Source organism: Rhinoderma darwinii, chromosome 5 (assembly GCF_050947455.1).
Source record: "Rhinoderma darwinii isolate aRhiDar2 chromosome 5, aRhiDar2.hap1, whole genome shotgun sequence".
NCBI lineage: Eukaryota > Metazoa > Chordata > Amphibia > Anura > Rhinodermatidae > Rhinoderma > Rhinoderma darwinii.
The window spans coordinates 84,471,114-84,494,268 of NC_134691.1; the positions used below are offsets into that span (position 1 = coordinate 84,471,114).

The 23,155-nt window shown below is 44.6% G+C and overlaps 1 protein-coding gene across 3 annotated transcripts in view; it reads left to right on the forward strand.

The window, feature by feature from the left end:
- LOC142651470 (kinesin-like protein KIF20A) overlaps positions 1 to 23,155 on the forward strand; it is a 75,378-nt gene that overhangs the window by 45,008 nt on the left and 7,215 nt on the right. For all 3 annotated transcript variants that reach the window (XM_075826227.1, XM_075826226.1, XM_075826225.1), the window contains exon 16: positions 19,861 to 19,939. In XM_075826227.1, coding sequence (XP_075682342.1) covers positions 19,861 to 19,939 — 79 coding nt within the window. The remainder of the gene's footprint in view (positions 1 to 19,860; positions 19,940 to 23,155) is intronic.

Consider the following 23,155-nt stretch of genomic DNA (forward strand, 5'->3'; position numbering starts at 1 on the left):
TCCACCCTCCCCCCACTGGATGGACTTTCCCATGGAAAGAACACAGAAATTGTTAAAGAATACTCAATGTTTTCTCCTCTGAACAGAAGGAAAAAGTGAATCTAGAATGCTCCATTCGTATAATATATTGAATATGGGAATTTCCCATGACCGCACTTAGGCTGCGTTCACACGTAGCGTGAACACTGCAGATTTTTTAACAGATTTCATTGCGTAAAATCTGCAGTGAATTACAGTGGAAGCAAAGTGGATGATGTAGTAATGTCATCCGCACGCTGCGTGAACAAACAGCCGAAAAAACGTTCATAAATTGACGTGTTTTTTATTTTGTTTTTTTTAATCCGCAGCATGTCAATTTACGTTGTGGAATCGCTTTTTTTCTTTTTTTTTTTTCTTTCCCCCCAAATCAATTGAATGGAGAGGTTAGACCCACAACAAATGGCAGAGGTTACGATTCTCATGCTTACCCAGAACACCCTGCTACTGCGTTCAGCCCATCCCCCAGAGATGACGTTTTATCCCTTGTTACTGCTGCAGCAGTCCCGTGGAATGAAACGTCATCCCAGGAAACTGGGCTGCATGGCGTCTGAGGGATGCGTCACCATGGGTGCAGGTAATTCTTTATCTTAATCTTTTTTTCCTAATTTTGTGCGGTCTTTTAGACAAAATTCCCTGCGGCGTCCAGGGCCCGTACGCTGTGTGCTTATCCGCCTTGTGTGAACATACCCTTAGACTTTCCGAATAGGCGTGACTGACTATTTCATTTCTGCGTGAACTCTTGGTCATGGAGCACTTTCTACTCAAACAAACGTTACATTAGGGAAAATATCAAATGTGTTTACTTTTGTGGTGGCAGCCGCCATCTTTATTAGCATCTGTGTATTGGTCTCCAACATGCACGCACGTGATGTGTATTCAGAATCCTGACAACTTCTCTGAGTTACAGCAGAGCAGGTGTAGTCTTGCGAGATTACGCTGTAAACTATCATTTACAGCGAGATCTCGCTGTGCTGTAGTCTCACACAGACGCTACAGAAGTGGTCAGGATTCTGAATACACATGTCCTGGCTGGAGGTAATGTATATTCATAGTCAGGACACTGCAGTAATGTTAGTGTGTTTATGTGGCTGTACATAGCGATATAGCTATGTGCTGTATAAATGAATGAAGAGAAGTGTATGACACTGATTGGTCAGCGTCATACACTCCTCTGTACAACGCCCACTTGGTCAAAAAGTAAAACACTCCCATTGACAGTCATTAGCATAAAGCTAATATAGGTCATAACTCAGTCAAAAATGATCGTTTTTCTAAATTAAAAACACTGCTGTAATCTACATTACAGCGCCGATCACATCATGTACAAGATAGGCCACTTATAATGTGGTGACAGAGCCTCTAATTCCTGTGAAACGCCTAAAGGGTTAAAACACTTTCTGAATGCTGTTTTGAATACTTTCAGGGGTGCAGTTTTCAAAATGGGGTGATTTATGGGGACTTTCTAATATATAAGGCCCTCAAAGCCACTTCAGAAATGAACTGGTCCCTGAAAAAAAGGCCTATTGAAATTTTATTGAAAATATGAGAAATCGCTGCTAAAGTTCTAAGCCTTGTAACGTCCTAAAAAAATAAAATGTTCAAAAAACGATGCAAACCTAAAGTAGACACATGGGAAATGTTAACTAGTAACTATTTTGTGTGGTATTGCTATAATAACAATCTTTATATAGCGCCAACATATTACGCAGCACTTTACAATTTAGAGGGAACATGAAACAAACAATATCAGACATTACATAGTGACAAAGTTAATTTACAATTCAAACCTGAGGAGTGAGGACCCTGCTCGCAAGAGCTTACAATCTATGAGGAAATAAGGGAGACACAAAGTGTAGCAGTGTTTGTTCTGTACAATAGTCCGGCCATTTTTATACACATGGGGTGGTAACATAAAGCTGCATGAGCCGGTCACCAGCCAGTATCCGTGTATGACGGACATGAAGAGAAGGAGTGTGAGGGAATCTTATTCTGATGACTAATCTAGAAGGGGGGCCATGGAAAGGAGTCAGATTAGGGAATGTTATAGGCCTGTCTAAATATGGGTTTTCAGGGCACGTTTAAAACTGTGGATATTGGGAATTAATCTGATTGTCTGGGGTAGCACATTCCAGAGGACTGGTGCAGCACGAGAAAAATCTTGGAGACGGGAGTGGGAGGTTCAGATTATGGAGGATTTGAATCGAAGGTCGTTGGCAGAACGTAGAGCCCGAGTAGGGTGGTAGACAGAGATGAGGGAGGAGATGTAAGGAGGTGCAGCACTGTGGAGAGCTTTGTGGGTGAGAGTAATAAGTTTGAATTTTCTTCTGAAGGGGATTGGCAACCAGTGCAGTGACTGGCACAGATTACAGGTGTTGGTGTAGAGGATGGTCATAAATATGAGCCTGGCTGCTGCATTGAGGATAGATTGTAGATGGGAGAGTTTGGTGAGGGGAAGACCGACTAGTAATGAGTTACAGTAGTCAAGACGAGAGTGAATCAGAGCAACAATGAGAGTTTTGGCGGTTTCCTCCATAAGAAAAGAGCGGATTCTGGAGATATTTTTGAGGTGAAAATGACAGGAGCGTGAAAGTGATTGAATGTGAGGAGTAAAGGAAAGATCTGAGTCAAAAATAACCCCGAGACAGCGGGCGTGCTGATAAGGAGTTATGATAGTGCCACACACAGAGCTGGAGACATCAGGTTTAGGGAGGTTAGTAGATGGTGGGAACACAAGGAGCTCAGTTTTTGAAAGATTCAGTTTCAGATAGAGAGAGGACATGATGTTAGAGTCAGCGGACAGACAATCACTGGTGTTTTGTATTAGAGCAGGGGTGATGTCACGGGAAGAGGCATATAATTGGGTGTCATCAGCGTAGAGATGGTACTGGAAGCCAAATCTGCTGATGGTTTGTCCAATAGGGGCTGTGTAGAGAGAAGAGGAGCGGACCTAGGACTGATCCCTGAGGAACCCCGATAGCAAGGGGAAGTGGAACCAGCAAATGACACACTGAACGAGCCGTCAGAGAGATAGGAGGAAAACCAAGAGAGAGCAGCGTCCTTGAGGCCAATAGAGTGGAGCATGTTAAGTAGGAGTTTGTGGTCTACAGTGTCAAAGGTAGCAGAGATCCAGAAGAATCAGTAGAGTATTTGCCGTTCGATTTAGCCGCCAAGAGATCATTTGAGACTTTAGTAAGGGCAGTTTCTGTGGAGTGTAGAGTGCGGAAACCAGATTGTAAGGGGTCTAGAATGGAGTTGGCAGAGAGATAACGGATAAGGCGAGCGTAGACCAAGCGTTCCAGGAGTTTGGAGATGAAGGGCAGATTAGAGACTGGTCGGTAGTTAGCAGCGCTGGATAGGTCAAGAGTTGTTTGTTTTTTCAATACTGTGTTTATAATGGCATGTTTAAAATATTTAACCTCTTTCCTCTGGTATCTTTCCCTCCTTTTAGTTAGGTGACTAGTGACAGCTGGGGAGAGGGACTGGAGGAGGTGTGAGGGGATAGGATCACTTGGACAGGTAGTAGGATGAGAAGAAGAGGGGAGCCTAGAGACTTCTTCTCTTATTGGTTCAAATGCTGAGAGTGAAGAAGAGGGAGTGCGGGAGGGAAGGGGATCGATGTTACTAGGGGACTGGGAGATATCATGGCGGATGTTGTCAATTTTAACATTAAAATAAGTGGCTAGGTTTTCAGCACTGAGATCTGTGATTGGCGTCTGATACTTTTCACTCCCTCCTTAGTCCTAAAGTGCAAAGAGGCGTTTTGGATTATTAGATAGTGTGGAGATGAGAGAAGTGAAATAGACTTGTTTGGCGCGGTGAAGGGCAGAGTTGTAAGTACTCAGCATAAATTTGTAATGGAGGAAATCTGCATCCAAATGCGATTTTCTCCACAGTCGTTCGGCACATCTCAAGCACCGCTGAAGAAAGCGGGATTGAGGTGTGTGCCAGGGTTGTCGCCTTTGTCGAGTGGTTCGGAGTGTAGGGGGGGGTTGCTTCATCTAATGCATTCTTGAGTGTTATTGTAAAGTTTGGCAACCAGATTGGGACAGGAGAGGGAAGAGATAATAACTCAGACAGTCTACAGTCTTCACTGTCTCCTGAGTGTTAATGGCATGTAGATTTCTGTTTGTCTGATACGTAGGGATGACCTGAGAAGGCAGAGAATATTTTATAGTAAAGGAGAGAAGGTTGTGGTCAGAAAGCGGGAGAGGAGAGTTAATAAAGTCAGAAACTGAGCAGAGACGGAAGAAGACCAGGTCAAGTGAATGCCCGTCTTCATGTGTAGGAGAGTTAGTAAGTTGTGACAAACCTAGGGATGAGGTTAAAGATAGAAACTGGGAGGCAGATGGGGAGATTGGGTTATCAATGGGGATGTTGAAGTCACCCATGATGAGGTTGGTGTTTTAGAGGCTAGAAATTGTGGAAGCCAGGCAGCAAAATGATCCAGGAATTGGTGGGGTGAGCCCGGGGGGAGGTAGACAACTGCCACTCGGAGGGAAAAAGGGTGGAAGAAGCTGAGGGTGTGGACTTCAAAAGAGGGAAATTTGAGTGAGGGGACCAGGGGAATGACCTGGAAAGTGCAGTGTGGGGAAAGAAGTATACCTACTACTCCACCCTGCCTGTTCTCAGGTCTGGGGGCATGAGAGAACTGGAGACCACCATAAGATAGAGCAGCAGGGGAAGCAGTGTTAGACAGGTGTAGCCATGTTTCTGTAAGAGCCAGGAGGTTGAGAGAGTTAGAAAGGAATAAGTCATGAATAAAGGTGAGTTTGTTGCACATGGACCGAGAATTCCAGCGCGCACAGTAAAAAGACAGGAGAAGACCTACAAGGAATGGTAAGATGATTTGTTTCATTTTGCAGCTTACCTGTCACTGACCCTGTCTAACTGCCAGGACACTTTGACAGTATGACACTTTGACAGAGAGGACTTCTGCCCCCCCCCCCCCCTGCACGATCTGTTTTACAAGCCGATACATTTAAATTAAAAAAAAAATCTAATTTTTGCAAATTTTCTCCATATTGGTGTTTTTTACAAATAAATGTTGAATTTATCGACCATTTTTTCACTAACCTCGTACAATATGTCACGAGAAAACAATCTCCAGAATGCTTTTACCTATCAGTGATTCGAAGTTATTACCACATAGTGACACATATCACATTTGAAAAATCTGCTTCGTCCAGAAGGCCAAAACCGTCTCAGTCCTGAAGGGGTTAAACGAAGTAGGGAGGTGGATGGGTACAGTTTGCAATACATATATTCCCCCTCAATTATTATGAGATTTTAAGTAGTTTTTCCTACCTGACTACGAGAGGAATGCGATATTAAGTGAACCTAGATGCGAGCGGAATTTGTGGGCAAGCGATGCATAGTTTAATGCATATAACGAGGAAGTGTTTTTAGGTAGGTTTATTCCCAGATATTTAATGTGAGAAACAAGCCACCTAAATGGAACTAGGGTTTGAAGTTCCCTAGCATCTCGTTCACCAATAGCCACACTCAATATTTCAGACTTAGAGTAATTAATTTTAAAATTTGACACCCATCCAAATAGTTAAAAAATCTGGAGAATGTGAGGGAAGGCTTGTCGAGGATTACTAACAATCACCAAAAGATCATCAGCAAACAATGTCAATCTACTATTTTTTTTCGTATTCGCTTTTCTATTACCATTATGAACAATGTGGGAGAAAGAGGACACCCCTGTCTTGTTCCATTAACAACGTCAAAGAGGGGAAAGTGTACCATTATTGCGGATTCTTGCTATAGGAGAATATAGCTGAGATGAAGGGAGGAGGCAAGCCAAATGTTAAGAGTCGCATGAATCTAAGACCACCCTACTCTATCAAATGCTTTTTCCGCATCTGTACTTAGGAAGGCCAATGGGATCTTCCTCATTGTGTATAATATTGATGAGTCTGGTGGTATTATGTTTTCCTTCTCTTGAGGGGACAAACCCAGCTTCTTCTGGTGTGATAATCCTAGAGAGTAGGGGGTTGAGTCTATTGGCTAAAAGTTTTGACCACCACTTAAGGTCCGAGTTGAGGGAGGGATATTGGGTGGTAGCTACCACATTGCGACCTGTCCTTACCCTCCTTAGGAATCTGAGAAATATGTGCCTCCATAGCCTGTGGGGGTAAAGGGGAACCCTTCAGAAGGTCATTACACATTTAAAAATTTAGAAATAAGAATGTAATGGAACATCTTGTAATATATAATGGGGAACCCGTCTGTCCCTGGGCACTGCCCGTCGGAACGGAGCCCTGACGTAGATGTGAATATCCTTTATTTATCTACTACTATGTTTACAATAAGATCTCCTTTGTGTTATTTTTTGTAGGCGTGTTTGATATGAACTCTTCAGAATAGGCTGTCTTGCTTTTTAGTGTCTGTGGACCATATTTTATATGTATTTAATATTTTGTCAGTTTGCATATTGCATCTTTTCCTCTTCTTGGTTTTGAGTTAGTGTATTATTTGATTAGAAATCCCATCTTTGCTGGTATACAAGAGCAAATACCCCATTATTGTGCTGTTGGTAGGACGTAAGGGAAGCCCGAATGCTGCAAACCATATAATATAGCCCTTTTAACCCCTTTAGGACACAGCCTGTTTTGGCCTTGTGGACACAGATGATTTTTTCAAATCTGACGTGTCCCTTTATGTGGTAATAACTCCGGAATGCTTTTACCTATCCAAGCGATTCTGAGATTGTTTTCTCGTGACATATTTTATTTTATCTTCGTGAAAAAATTTGGTCGATAAATTCAATATTTATTTGTGAAAAACTTCAAATTTTAGCAAAAATTAGCATTTTTCTAAATTTAAATGTATTTGCTTGTAAAACAGATAGTAATACCACACAAAATAGTTACTAGTTAACATCCCCCATATGTCTACTTTATGTTTGCAACAGTTTTTTTCACGTACTTTTATTTTTCTAGGACGTTACGAGGCTTAGAACTTTAGCAGCAATTTCTCATATTTTCAATAAAATTTCAATAGGCCTTTTTTTCACGGACCAGTTCAGTTCTGAAGTGGCTTTGAGGGCCTTATATATTAGAAAGTCCCCATAAATCACCCCATTTTGAAAACTGCACCCCTCAAGGTATTCAAGACCACATTCAGAAAGTATTTTAACCCTTTAGGCGTTTCACAGGAATTAAGGCAAAGTAGAGGTGAAATTTACAAATGTCATTTTTTTTTTTGCCAAAATTAATTTTTAATAAAAAAAAAATCTGCAACATAGAAGGTTTTACCAGAGAAACGCAACTTAATATTTATTGCCCAGATTCTGCAGATTTTAGAAATATCCAACATGTGGCCCTAGTGTCCTAATGGACTGAAACACAGGTCGCAGAAGCAAAGGAGCACCTAGTGGATTTTGGGGCCTCCTTTTTTTTTTTTTAGCAATATATTTTAGGCACCATGTAAGGTTTGAGGAGGTCTTGTGGTACCTAAACAGTCGAAACCCCCAAAAAGTAATCCCATTTTGGAAACTACACCCCTCAAGGCATTTTTCTAGGGGTATAGTTAGCATTTTGACCCCACAGTTTTTTTTTTGCAGAATTTAGTGGAATTAGTCTGTGAAGATGAAAATCACCTATATTTCTGTGGAAACATAGAATTTTTTAATTTTTACAAGGAATAAAGGAGAAAAAGCCGCCCAACATTTGTAAAGCAATTTCTCCCTATTACGGCAATACCCCATATGTGGTCGTAAACTGATGTTTGGACCCACAGCAGGGCTCAGGAGTGAAGGAGCGCATTTTGGAGCGCAGATTTTGCTGGATTGGTTTTCCGTGCCATGTCGGGTTTGCAACGCCCCGGAGGGACCAAAAGAGTGGAAACCCCCCCCCCCCCCCCCCCCCCCCAAAGTGACCCTATTTTGGAATCTACACCCCTCAAGGAATTTTTCTAGGGGTATAGTGAGCATTTTGGCCCCTCAGGATCTTTTTTAGAGCGAAGGTGACCAAAAAACAGCGATTTTGGCGCCTTAAATTCTTTTATTACGTTTTAATTTATTCTGCCAGTCGGTACGACTACGCCGATACCATATGTGTATAGTTTTTTGTTTTTTTTTACGTTTTGCAACGTTTGCACAAAGAAAATAAATTTTATAGAAACTTAATCTTAGAGACACGCTATTCTGAGCCGTAACTTTTTTTATTTTTTTTCTTCAAAAAAGCTGTGGGAGGTCTTGATTTTTGCGGGACGGGTTGTAGTTTTTATTGGTACCATTTTGGGGTAAATGCAACCTTTTGATCACTTTTTATTCTATATCTTGGGAGGGGTGGTGACCAAAAAATAGCGATGCTGACAGTTTTCCGTTTATTTTGTTTGCGGCGTTCACCGTGCGGAAAAATGAATATTATAGTTTCATCGTTTGGGTCGTTACGAACACTGATACCAAATATGTGTACTTTTTTTTAACGGTTTCATTTTTTCCCTATAATAAATGACTTCTTATAGGAAAACAAAACCTTTTATTTTTACACTTTTCTAAAACATTTTTATTAACTTTTTTTTACTTTTTACACTTTATATTTTTGACCTGCAGCTCTGATCGCTGCTAGAATACATTACACTACCTAGGTAGTGTAATGTATTCCAACTGTCAGTGTGACGTCACAGTCTCTCTGACAGTTGGTCTACGAGGATCAGCAGAGGCTGATCCTCATAGGCTGACATACATGGCAGACCCAGGGGCCGTTGTCTGGCCCCCGGGTGCCATCACAAGCATCAGAAGCCCCCACGATTGCATGGGGGCTGCTGATGCGCTACAAACCCGCTACATGCGGAGATCGCAATTGAACCCGGCATGTAACGGGTTAATTGCCAAAATCAGCGGCGATGAGCCGCTGATCGGCAACACTGGAGTGTCAGCTGTCGGGGACAGCTGATCTCCAAGTTCCCAATGCACACTGTCGCCGGCGATGTGCCATCGGGAACGACAGCGACCTCCTATCAGGACCAGCCGAAGGTTGGTCCTGATGGGCTTCCGTCCATGGCAGACCCGGAAGCCATTGTTTGGCTTCCGTTTGCCATAGTAACTATCGGCAAACCCCGCGATTTCGGACCGGGGTCTGACGATATGTTACAAACCCCCAAAATTCGGCGATTGCTCCTGATCGCCGAATTTAAGGGGTTAATTCGCCGAAACCAGCGGCAAAGGACCGCTGGTCGGCAAGAGTGGAGTGTCAGGTGTCGGCGACAGCTGACCTCCCGGTGCACCGGGAAAAACTCCGTAACTGTACGACCTCGTGCGGGAAGTAACCTCCTGCGACGACGGACAGTTACGTCCTGGTGCGGATAGGGGTTAATGCAGCATTAATTTTGCGTTCGACAATTGTTTTATGGCAACAGGGACCCTAACAGGGCTGTTTTCTCAGAATGACTGTTTAACCTGTTAGTAACCGCCCCATAGTGCTTTTACGGCGGCCACTAACGGGCTTTATTCCGATGCAATAGCCTTTTTACGGCGCTGCATTGGAATAAATAGAGCAGGGAGCGTTTAAATCTCCCTGCTCTTAGCTACCAGTGGTAGCTGAAGGCTGGGAGCATCCCTGCTCTAACGGGCGAGATCTATATCCGTAACTATCTCGCTCATTTAACCCTTCAGATGCAGCGCAGCAATAGCGTGCGCCGCATCGGAGTGGTTTTGGAGAGAGGGAGGGCGCTCCCTCTCACCCCACCGGCACCCTGCGTGTGATCGCAGAGTATCGGTGGCTTTTATGGCAGCCGGGGGTGCCTAATAAATGCCCCCAGGTCTGCCCTAGTTAATGCTTGCTAGGCCATGCCAGAGACATGGCCTAGCAGATGCCTGTCCGTTTTACACAGACAGGCAGTAATACACTGCAATACAGAAGTATTGCAGTGTATTATTATAATAGCGATCAGACGATCGCATAGTGAAGTCCTCCTAGTGGGTCTGGTAAAAAAAAAAAAAAAATGAACAAGTAAATAAATTTAAAAAAAAATGAAACCCACTTTTTCCCCCTACCAACTTCAAACAAAAGTTAAGTTACACATTTGGTATCGCCACATCTGTAACAACCCCAACTATAAGGTTATTACATTATTTAACCCGCTCGGTGAACGCCATAAAATAAAGAACAATTCAAAAATTGCTATTTTCTGTGAATCCTGCATTAAAGTGATCAAAAAGTCGCGTGTACTCAAATGGTACCAATAAAAACTACAAGTCATCCTCCAAAAATAAAGCTCTCCTACTACTGCATGATGCAAAAATAAAGTTATGGCTCTTCAAATATGGAGACACTAAATAAATGGTAAAATATTTTTTCAAAATTATTTGTGTAAATGTAGTAATATATACAAAATCTATCTAAAATTGTTATAGTTGCAATCGTAACAACCCGCTAAATAAAGTTGTGTTATTTATACCACACCGTAAAAAGAAGAAAATCCGCAATCTCGCCAAACTTTTTTGCATCCCACATTGAAGCCATTAACCCCCCCAAAAAAAGCTATGTACCCTAAAATGGTGCTATTAAAAACGCAACTTGGCCCTCAAAAAAAGTCATACAGCTGTCGCCGCCAAAAAAAAAGTTCTAGCTCTTGGAATGCGACGATGGAAAAACTTAAAATATAGCTTGGTCATTAAAGTGTTAATAGTGTTTTCAAAACAATCTGCGCACCCATAGCATTATTTTTGCAGGACTCCATTATATTGCTATTTTCAGAAGCATGTCGTGCTTTCTCATAAACCTTGATCTCTCTGCTCTGTGTGGATCACTATATAGACTTCCGCACTATTTTTTTTGTTTTTTGTTTTTTTTTCCCAGAACTGCTCCGAGCCACATTCTCGTTCATAAATTCATATGTTTTGACATGTAAGTGTGTTGTCCTTGCTTCTCACGCAAGTTCCGAGAAGTAGTGACTGCATTAAAAGATGTTTAGAGAAGGAGCAGGGGCGTAACTAGGAAAGACGGCCCCATAGCAACCAACTTTTGACTGGGCCCCCCCCCCTCCCCTGGGTGTCACACAACCCCCCCCCCCCCCCTTGTAGATAGTGCCTTTTTTTTTAAACATTAGTTTTTATTGATTTTTTTGTCAAACATGTTAACAACACTCATTGGACCATAACAAGGCCCTTCAACAGCAGTGCTATAAAACATTAGATACATAGCGGGATACAACGTTGAAAGAGCACCAACACAACATTGAAAATAATATCAACATAGCTGTATCACAAATTCCCAATACAAAGAAATTCTACCAAATTTTATTACATATAATATCGCGAGTCTATCCATATCCTCCAATTTTCCAAACTTTTTTCATGACTAGCGGGATTTTGTAATAGTATAGACTCATGATGGCAAGTATTATTTAATCTGCTAATGACTTCTGACACCTGAGGGCGGTAAATGAGATTTCCATGCTTTAGCAATGGACAACCTAGTTGCAATTAATATGTGGTGTATCACCACTCGAACTTCCTGGGGAATGTCCCCCAACCCAATATCAAGAACTGTCAACTCTGGTTTGAAAGGAATATCTTTTCCAATAATCTCTTTAATCAGTTTATAAACCTCCTTCCAGAAGCCTTTAATCGTCGAACAACTCCACCACATATGTAAAGTAGATCCAATAGATCCACAACCTCTCCAGCAGCTTTTAGACGCTCCAGAGAAAAAGTGCGCGGATCTAGATGGAGACAAGTACCATCTAAGGTGAATTTTCCGTGTGAGTTCCACATGATTAATACATCTAGAATGCCGCAGAATCCACCCCGAAGCCTTCTCCCACTCCTCCACAGAGAACTCCTCTCCCAACTCCTGCTCCCATCTCAACATGTTAGAAGATTTCCTTACATCTGTACTATTCAGGAGAAGATCATAGCTACGAGAGTCCCTTATCATGCCCCTGCCATTGAAAAAGAAACTTGTGGAATGCCGACAAGTGATTTGGCCTAGCAGGAATCTCTAACGTCTGCAGCCAATGTCTGATTTGCAGATATTGGTAAAATAAGGTATGAGGAATGTCAAACCTGGATTGTAAACTCTCAAATGACCTCATTATATCTCCCTCATATAAATCAGATAGTTTCAACACCCCTGCCCTCTTCCAAGGGATTCCAGATAACTGTGGGACATAAAGTTGCACTATTTGAAGTGGAATGTGTTCCAGACTTAAGTGTACCCATTTATTTTTACATATATACTGTTTCCACACCTGCATTGAGTCCGAAGTAGTTTGTAATGTCACTTTGGGCAAGCTAGCCCCTACATATGATGCGGCCATCAGATTATGCAAGGACGACTGAGAGAACAGGTCTCCTTCCAACTGGGCCCATAAATTAGTGACTGGAGATCTCCATAGTGAGCGTAGTTGATCCATAATAGCAGCTATATTATAAGCGACCACGTCGGACCCCCAACCCTCCTAGTTTAACTTTACGAAATAGTACCTTTTTATTTACTCTTGCTCTTTTTCCATTCCATATAAAGTTAAGAAACAATTTTTGAAGTTGTGAAGCAGGTATCCGCAAGGGAATAGTTCTACAAAAATATAAATACTTGGGAAGTAACAGCATTTTGACCAGGTTAATTCTCGCAATCCATGATAATTGGAATGTATTTAAACGAGTGCATTCCGACCTCAACCCCTCAAGAAGATCCAGATAGTTGTTACTTAATATTTGAGAGACTGACGAGAATAATTTTATTCCTAGGTATGGAAGTCCTGTTGTAGCCCAACTCATTTGAAATTCCGACAGGGACTGTTTTAGTATAGGGTCTATATTAATGGCTAACATTTTGGATTTAGAAATATTCAGTTTATAGTAGGATATTTCCGAGTACCGTAAAATTATAGACATTAGTTCAGTTAAGGACCTGAGGGGGGAGGTACATGTTAAGAGGACATCATCCGCATATAATCCTATTTTATGCTCTTCCTTTCCTACCCTAATGCCCGAAATTTCAGTAGAACTCCGGATCAATTCTGCGAAGGGTTCCATGCATAAAGTAAAAATCAAAGGGGATAAAGGACATCCCTGTCTCGTCCCATTAGTAATAGATATGTCTCTGGATAAAAGACCGGAAGATAGGACCTTAGCTGACGGTGTTGAATATAAGGAAAGAATGGCCTTTTTAATAAAGGAATTAAACCCAAAAGTTTCTAATGTGCCCTCCAAATATTTCCAGTTTACTCGGTCAAATGCCTTTTCGGCATCCAGGGAAATAAAGAGACGCATTTTTGGACTCTCCGGCTAATTGTATCAGATCTATGATTCTGCGAGTTCCATCACTAGCTTGACGTCCTTTTACGAACCCCACCTGTTCCGTCGCTATTAATGAGGGTAAGCAATCGTTCAGCCTAGTCGCTAGGAGTTTAGCATAAAATTTTATATCCCAATTTAAAAGTGAAATCGGCCGAAAATTAGCTGGTGAACCCGGACTTTTCCATGGCTTAGGAAGGGTGACGATAATGGCCCTTAACAATTCTGAAGGCGGGTTGTGATTAGTTGCAAATCCCTCAAACATATCCTTCACGTGGGGTAGGAGCAATTCTGCAAATGATTTATAATATTCATTGGGAAGGCCATCAGGTCCGGGAGACTTGTTATTTTTTGACTTAAGAAGCAGTAATCTGATTTCGTCCATAGATATGGGAGCATTTAAGTGATTAAGCTGCATTTCAGACAATTTAGGCAGTTTCACCTTTTTTAGAAAAGCATCAACTTGTTCTCTAGACACCGCTGGGATTTGTGGCTCATTTTTGAGATTGTACAAAGAACTATAATAATCCGCAAAAGCTTCTGTAATTTCTTGAGGAATATAAACTCTTGACCCATCTGTCATTTTTAACCAGGCAATTTTTGTTTTTGCAATATGTTGCTTCACTCGTTTAGCCAGTATTTTACTTGGTCTATCTCCCTGGACATAAAAATTCCATTTTAACTTTTTCAGTGTTTTTTCATACATGAAAAGCTGCTGTACCCTCAATTTTTCTCGAGTAATTCGTAATTCTTCTCTTATTGATTCTGACGGATTCGGTTACAACCGTGCTTCAAAGGAGCTGATATTGCCAATAAGCCCATCAAATTCCTTGGTTCTCTCTCTTTTGGCCCTAGCTGCTGCCTGAAGGAACAACCCCCTAACAAAAGCTTTATGCGTACACCATAGTAGTTCAGGAGAAGAGGCTGTGGGGGTATTAATTTCAAAATTCTTTTAGAGCTTTTCTTATATTTGACAAGAGTTTTGGCGAATTTAAAAGAAAAGTATTTAGGCGCCAGGGAGATTTAGGAAGTGAGGTGTATTGATCTGAGATTATGAGCTCAATAGGTGCATGATCTGACCACGTAATTACTCCAATATTAGAAGAACGAGAATTTAATAGCACTTGTCTATCCACTAAAAATAAATCTATCCTAGAATACACTTTGTGCGGTGAAGAATAGAACGAGTAATCCCTTTCTGCAGCATGTTGATACCGCCAAACGTCGTGAAGTTCCGCTTCTCCTATCAGTGAATTCAACTCCTGCGTCAATCTATTGCCCCCGTCAGAGCGGTCTATATCCTTATTGACGACTACATTGAAATCTCCACACATAACTAACCCTCCTTTCTGGCATTCCTTAGCTTTTGATAACACTTTCTTAATCAAAGCTATTTGTCTAATGTTAGGAGCATACAGTGAAATTATGGTATATACAATATTATCTAGTTCACACACCAGTATTATAAATCTGCCCTGTGGATCAGAAAATGAGTAAAGACATTTAAATGCAACGGTTTCTTTCACAGCAATAATCACCCCAGCTTTTTTTTTTACATCATTTGAGGCATAGTATACGTGTGGGAACTTTCTATGTTTAAGTAATTTACAGTCTCTTGTGAGTAGATGCGTTTCCTGCACACATAGGATATCGCAAGAAGACTGAAGGGCTTCTTTCCACAGCATGGATCTTTGGAAAGGAGAGTTCAGTCCATGAGCATTAATAGATAGAAACTTAAGACCCATCAGAAATTATGAGAAAAACCCCATCAGAGATGATACAGCTCTTAAACAAAAGAAAAACCAAAAACAAAGAAACCGAGAACCGCAGGTAATCCAATATTACCAAACAGGACATTCCCTCTTTCAGGGAAAAGGGCATAGAGACTCAAGTTCGGCTTTCCTGTAGAATAAAATTTACCGGAACAAGAACATGAATGGAAGACGTCCCGGAACTTTCCCGAAAGCCTTGACTCGAAAGAATTGACTCTAATGCTTCTCTCCTTTTATACGGGCAACCGACGATTGGATCTTTTTCCTTTTATCGGACCATAAGGGGGCAACAAACTCTGGCCTTATGTTATGAGGACGGTCCGGACTCTGTGTAGATGCCGACAACAGGTTCCAGGACTGAAGAAGCTCTCTGTGCTGTAGGAGTGAAACATACATGCTGTTTCCCTTTATGTGTGATGATAATCTTCACTGGGAAACCCCATTTGTATATAATGGCGTTATCTCTTAGTGTTTTTGTTGAGGAAGCAAACTCCTTACGTCTTAGCATGGTCGCTGCCGAGAGATCTGGGTAAAGCGCAATGTCTTTAACCCCTTAGTGACCACTAATACGCCTTTTTACGTCGGTCACTAATGGGCTTTAGGCTAGGCTGACGCCTTTTCACGTCAGCCTAGTCTAAGTCCTGCAGGGGTCTCCCGTGCAGGCAGGAGCCGGGGCTCTGCTGTCTGATGACAGCTGAGCTCCTGCTCCAACGCCCGCGATCGAAGTTTACTTCGATCGCGGCCGTTAAATGCCGCTGTCAATAGCAACCGCGGCATTTAACTTTGTTTACAGAGGGAGTGCGCTCCCTCTGTCACCCATCGGCGGCCCGCGAATGCAATCGCGGGTCTCCGATAGGGTGTCATGGCAGCCGGGGGCCTGATAAAAGCCCCCAGGTCTGCCTTGGACATATGCCTGTTAGGACGTGCCGGAGGCACGTCCTAACAGATTGCCTGTCAGATTTACACGGACAGGCAATAATGCTCTGGTATACGAAGTATACCAGAGCATTATAGCAGCGATCGGAATATCGCACAGTAAAGTCCCCTAGTGGGACTAATAAAATAAGTCATCAAAGTGAAATAAAGATTATTAATAAAAAGTACAGTAAAAAAATAAAACCATTTTTCTCCATAAAAAGTGGTTTTATTTAGTAAAAGTGTAAAAAGTACACATGTGGTATCGCCGCGACCGTAATGACTCCATTAATAAAGTTAATATGTAATTTAAACCGCAAAGTGAACACCGTAAAAAAAAAACACAAAAAACCATGGCGAAATTGCAATTTTTTTCCATTGCCCCCCAAAAAAGTCATAATAAAAATGAATCAATAAGTCCCATGCACCCCAAAACAGTACCATTCAAAACTACGTCTTGTCTCGCAGAAAACAAGCCCATATAATCACTACATTGATGGAAAAATAAAAAAGTTACGGCTCTTGGAAAGCGACGATGCAAAAACAAAATTTTAGTTCAAAAGTGTTTTTATTGTGCAAAAGTCGTAAAACATAAAAAAACCTCTACATATTTGGTATCGCCGTAATCGTACCGACCCATAGAATAAAGGTAACATGTTATTTACGTCTCATAGTGAACGGCGTCAATTTAAAAACGCATAGAACAATGGCGGAAATTCAGTTTTTTTTAATAATCCCCCCCCCCCCAAAAAAGGTTAATAAAAGTTAATATAAAAACTATATGTACCCAAAAATGGTGCTATTAAAAAGCACAACTAATCCCGCAAAAAACAAGTCCTCATACAGCTATGTAGACGAAAAAATAAAAAAGTTATAGCTCTTTGAATGCGACTATAGAAAAACGAATAAAATAGCTTGGTCATTAGGGCCTAAAATGGGCTGGTCACTAAGGGGTTAAACCTTTCTGGGAGCTCAGGCGAGGCCTTCAGGCAGCGTAAAAATTTGTCTTCAACATGAAAGAAATGAATGCGTGCAATCGTATCACGTGGGAGATGTGCAGCAATATGTTTGGGTTTAGGTATACGATGAATTCTGTCTATTAAAAGCTCTTGCGTGGTTTTTTGCGACAGGACTATGGCCATCATATCAGTAAGGTACTGAGGCAGAAGATCCGGAGTGACCATTTCCGGTATTCCCCTGATTCGGATATTATTTCTGCGAGATCTGTCCTCTAGGTCTAGAACTTTGCTGGAGAGTCTCATCACCTCCTCCTCTAAATTGGAATTAGCGTCAATGAGCATGTTGTGGGATTTAACAAATTCTTCCGTTTTCTGTTCCATATGATCTGTTCTGGAAGCAATAGCTTGGATATCTGTTCTCAGATCTCCTATGACTTGTCTCATATCTGTTTGGAGGGATTCTCTCAATGAATCTAACAGCCTTTTTATAGTGGGTTCAGAGACCCCATACCCCCCTTGTAGATAGTGCCTTTTTTACAAACCCCCCCCCCCCCTTTTGATAACGCCATACAGCCCCCTCTGTAGATATCTACAGAGGGGGCTGTATGGCGCTATCTACAGAGGGGGCTGTATGGCGCTATCTACAGAGGGGGCTGTATGGCGCGATCTAGAGGGGGGGCTGTATGGCGTGATCTAGAGGGGGGGCTGTAGGGAACGCCATACAGCGTCCGTCCCCCCCCCCCCTGTAGGGAACGCCATACAGCGTCCGTCCGTCCCCCCCTGTAGGGAACGCCATACAGCGTCCGTCCGTCCCCCCTGTAGGGAACGCCATACAGCGTCCGTCCCGTCCCCCCTGTAGGGAACGCCATACAGCGTCCCCGTCCCCCCCTGTAGGGAACGCCATACAGCGTCCGTCCGTCCCCCCCTGTAGGGAACGCCATACAGCGTCCGTCCGTCCCCCCCTGTAGGGAACGCCATACAGCGTCCGTCCCCCCTGTAGGGAACGCCATACAGCGTCAGTCCGTCCCCCCCTGTAGGGAACGCCATACAGCGTCCGTCCCCCCCCTGTAGGGAACGCCATACAGCGTCCGTCCCCCCCTGTAGGGAACGCCATACAGCGTCGTCGTCGCCCCCCCCCCTGTAGGGAACGCCATACAGCGTCGTCCCCCCCCCCCCTGTAGGGAACGCCATACAGCGTCCGTCCGTCCCCCCCCTGTAGGGAACGCCATACAGCGTCCGTCCCCCCCCTGTAGGGAACGCCATACAGCGTCCGTCCGTCCCCCCCCTGTAGGGAACGCCATACAGCGTCCGTCCGTCCCCCCCCTGTAGGGAACGCCATACAGCGTCCGTCCCCCCCCTGTAGGGAACGCCATACAGCGTCCGTCCGTCCCCCCCCTGTAGGGAACGCCATACAGCGTCCGTCCCCCCCCTGTAGGGAACGCCATACAGCGTCCGTCCCCCCCCCCCTGTAGGGAACGCCATACAGCGTCCCCCCCCCCCCCTGTAGGGAACGCCATACAGCGTCCGTCCGTCCCCCCTGTAGGGAACGCCATACAGCGTCCGTCCCCCCCCCTGTAGGGAACGCCATACAGCGTCCGTCCCCCCCCTGTAGGGAACGCCATACAGCATCCGTCCCCCCCCCTGTAGGGAACGCCATACAGCGTCGTCCCCCCCCCCTGTAGGGAACGCCATACAGCGTCGTCGTTGTCATCCCCCCCTGTAGGGAACGCCATACAGCGTCATCATCCCCCCCTGTAGGGAACGCCATACAGCGTCCGTCCCCCTGCCCTGTGGGGAACGCCATACAGCGTCGTCGTCGTCCACCCCCCTGTAGGAAACGCCATACAGCGTCGTCACCCCCCCCCCCCCGTAGGGAACGCCATACAGCGTCCCCCCCCCCCCCCCCCCTGTAGGGAACGCCATACAGTGTCGTCGTCGTCCCCCCTGTAGGGAACGCCATACAGCGTCGTCGTCTTCCCCCCCTGTAGAGAGCGCCATACAGCGTCGTCGTCGTCGTCCCCTGTAGGGAACGCCATACAGCGTCCGTCCCCCCCCCCTGTAGAGAACGCCATACAGCGTCGTCTCGCCCCCCCCCCCTGTAGAGAACGCCATACAGCGTTGTCTCGCCCCCCCCCCCCTGTAGGGAACGCCATACAGCGTCGTCCCCCGTCCCCCCCCCCCTGTAGGGAACGCCATACAGCGTCGTCGTCGTCCCTGTAGGGAACGCCATACAGCGTTTTCCCCCCCCCCCCCCGTAAAAAAATGCGACCTACAGTGTGTCCTAATAAAAGACATGTATCCACAGGATAGGGGAGACATGTGTGATCGCTGGCAGCGATAGGGAGAACGGGGGACTGAAAGTCCCCCCAAGTTCTCCATGACTAACCTCTGACTTCCGGCGTCTGCACAGCTCTGTAGAAATGAATGGAGCGCTGGTCACGCATGCGCACAAGCGGGACCGGCGCACCATTCATTTCTACGGAGCTGCCGACACAGACCCCGGAAGTCCGAGGTTTGTGATGGAGAACTTCAGGGGACTTTCAGTCCCCCGTTCTCCCTATCGCTGCCAGCGATCACACATGTATCCCCTATCCTGTGGATAGGACATACATGTCTTTTGCTTAATGGCAGAGCGGGGAGATACCTCCCTGCTCTGCCGTACTGTTCAGTGGCGTCGCGCTGTAGCAGCCATAGCGGCTGCTAGCGGAGCCTGCGGCCATGGTGTGGGCCCGTGCCGGCGGGCGACACGGGCCCCCTCATGCCGCAGGCCCCGTAGCAGCCGCTACTGCTGCTACGGCGGTAGTTACGCCACTGAGAAGGAGCATGTGTGCCATCTCAGTGGGAAATTAGTATTTGGGGAAAAGGGTTTTTCTGTTGTAGCTTGTGGTATTTGAAATGTACTCTGACCATAATATCTCTGCAGGACAGGGACCGAAGAATAGACGAACTGGAAATTGCTCTTGGTCTGCAGAAGCAGTCTGGTGACAATGAAACCAGCACAGGTATGTAGCTCACTTGGTGTCCGCACACAAGATTTTGTAGATCTAATGTAATTCTGTATTTTTCGTTAATACCATTGGGGCACAGTACCATGGTTATAGGTCCCTACCACACAGCAACACGATCTATTCGGTTAGCACTGTGGACTGAACCCCCTTTCCATTTCCTCCCCTCAAGTACGTCTTCATGGAGGTGTGTGTGTGTGTGTGTGTGTGATATGTATGTGGGGTTGGATAATCTGTTTTTTCTTTTGCTGATAAGTGACAATTATTTTGGAAAGGCGAAAAAGACCAGGTTCCCATGTGACCAGCCTTGTCCCCTCTGCTCATTGATTTTCTACCAGACAGCCCTTTGATGTTGTGAGCCAGTATATGTTGCCACCTGAATGGGCAAGTTCCCTATCCCAGGCCTTATGAAACTTATTCATACTGTCGCAGTCTATGGTTGCTTCTATGGAGTGTCTGCCACCCCAGCAATATTCCGATCCTGGACCCTCCAAGGAGGACCGATGTCTCCAGTAAGAACAGACCGCAAACGGAATCCGTCCACTTTTTCTAAAGAGGGCTCGAACAAAGATTCCAAGGGTGAGGATTTGTCTCATGTTCAGGAGAAGGTTCCTGTCTGGCATCATCCCGTGGTTTTTCCTAATCAGTATTTGAGAACATATTTGTCAAAGAATGGAAACACCCTGACAGATGCTTACCTGGTTAAAAAAATGGGCAAACTTGCTCTTTCAGAGGACCTGGTAACTAAGTGGCCTATCTCTCCAACAGTTGTCCCACCTGTTTCACGGTTTTCTAAGAGCACCACTCTTCCTCTGTCGTATGCAGTGTCCCTCCGTGATTCTTTGGACAAAAAACCTAGACTTTCTAAGTCTGCTTTAGTGGCAGCCGGTTCTGTTTTTTCGTACAGCTTTTTGTTTCCTTTTAGGTCAGCTAGGCCTGCTCCATGTGGACTGGACCGCTCAATCAGCCCGAAGACCTGTCAGATCTCTCTTCCCAACTCCTCTATGCCTCGGAGTGCCTATGTGAGGCTAAAGTTGGATTGTCTAGCTGCAAAAGAAGGAACGAATTCAGTGACCCGGTGTCAATTTTTTTTATTTTTTGGCTCATCTTGGGAGGCAGACACAGCCTCCAAGAAGGCTCTTACTGATTATCCTTTTTTTCTGGAGGTAGACACAGGAAAACGCCTGGATGACATTTAGTTCTAAAGCAACCGGGGAGGAAGAGCTCCCTTCCTCCTTCCACAGAATTGTGCAGAAGAAACACGGTCGCCCTTCGACACAAACACCACAAAGCCTGTTTCTGACAAATCCTTTGGTATGAATGTCTGCCGTTTTAAACTTTTTCTTGAGTGGTGTGGTGACTTATTTCATTTTCAGCTGGTATGGCTTGCCCATGTGGATGTCAACTGGGTTTGGAGGCTGGTATGTTCAGGATATAAGATCAGTTATTGATGCCTTTCGATGCCACTGCAAACCCCCTTGCCGACATCCACTTTGAGGTCCCCATAAAGGATGAATGAAACGTAAGGGCTATCCTGGATCTAAAGAAGCTGAACGTTTTGTTTGTTTTTTGGTTGTGTGCCTGTAACCGGGAGAGATCCTGTCGACCATATGTGACTCCTACCTTTTTGATATCCCTATTGCCAAGTCCCACCAGCAGTTCCATCATTGCCTGTTCACCACACTTCCATTTTGTCGTCCTATCCAGTGGTGTAACTACCGCGGTAACAGCCATAGCGACTGCTACGGTACCCGTGGCATGAGGGGGCTGATCAAGATGCCTTTAAATCTGCTAGGATCTTCTCTGGTGGGAATCGCTTCCAGTGGTCTTTCAGGGTCGGTAGTTCTTGCCCCTCTCCATGGACACCAGCCTTACGTGCTGGTGGTGGGCAGTGTTTGGCCTTCGCACAGTCCAGGGTCTGTGATGAAAGGAGCAGGACTTTCTAACTAGCCGTCTCTATTTGGACTCTCCTTCATGGCCATCCTGCCAGGCAACCACCTTGCAAACTGGGTCCTATCTAAATCACCATGGGCACTCTGAGTCACTCAGTGTTGTGAAAGTACTAATGAATTCTTCATTGGGCCGAGGATCACATTCCAGCTTCATCTGTGGTCCACGTGCCCAGAGTGGACCATTAGACTGCTGATTTTCTCATTTGAGAGATGCTTGATCCAACAGTTCTCTCCACGGGAAGATCTTTCTACAAAGATGTGGGACTCCAGAAGTGGACCGATCTACATCCCATCTAACCTGTTTTTGTGACCAGAGCTTGGGATCAGTCTGCAGCGGATGCTTTTCTCAATGGAACAAGTCTGCTTTCTGACCATACTCATAGCCCCAGACTGGTCTCGTGTGTGTGTGTGTGTGTGTGTGTGTGTGTGTGTGTGTGTAGAGCAAGGTCTCGGCTTAGCATCTGTTCCCTTTTTATTAAAGCGACTTTTTAGTTGCCATGTGGAGACTTTTCCTCAGTGTGTTGCTTACTGTGCTGTTCCCTGGGATCTTGACTAGGTCCTAGATGCTTTACAGGACCGCCCCCTGTAAATTCTGTGTTCCGGGCCATGCACACATCATTCCGGATGGTCCATAGAAGGGTCTAGAGGCCTCCAGAGCCATAACTTCTTACTGGGTTCGATCTGTGATATCTGAAGCCTGTTGGTCCAAAGGCAAAAATCCTCCCTTTTTGGATAACCGCTAATTTTGTGCATACCGGTAGTGCATCCTGCACGGAATGGCATCAAGCATCTGCCTCCTACATTTGCAAGGCCATTACCTGGTCTTCAGTGCATACCTATTGCAAAGTTTTACCGGGTGCACACCATGGCTTCCTCCATTTCCAATCTGTGCCGCGAGACCCCTCCAGTCTGCTGTATTTATCCTTGTTTCTAGGACTACTTTAGGATGTCACATGATGCGGTGTTCTCCAATGATGAGAATTTGGAATTTTGTACTCGCTGTAAAATCCCTTCTTGTTGGACTCCTTTGTCAAATCACGCTTTTCTATTCAACTAAATATATACTACACGGCATAAGATGACATCACAAATATGTAGGGTTTCGGGATGCCAACCGATCCTAAAAATGAAGGGTCTGCAGCACTGATTTATTGTTTTGTCCGCTTCTAAGTCTATCCTGCCCAACGGTGCACCCGACCACCCAGCAGTGCAGGGAATTGCAGCTGGTCCCAATAACTTGAATGCGGCATCCTGCAGTTTC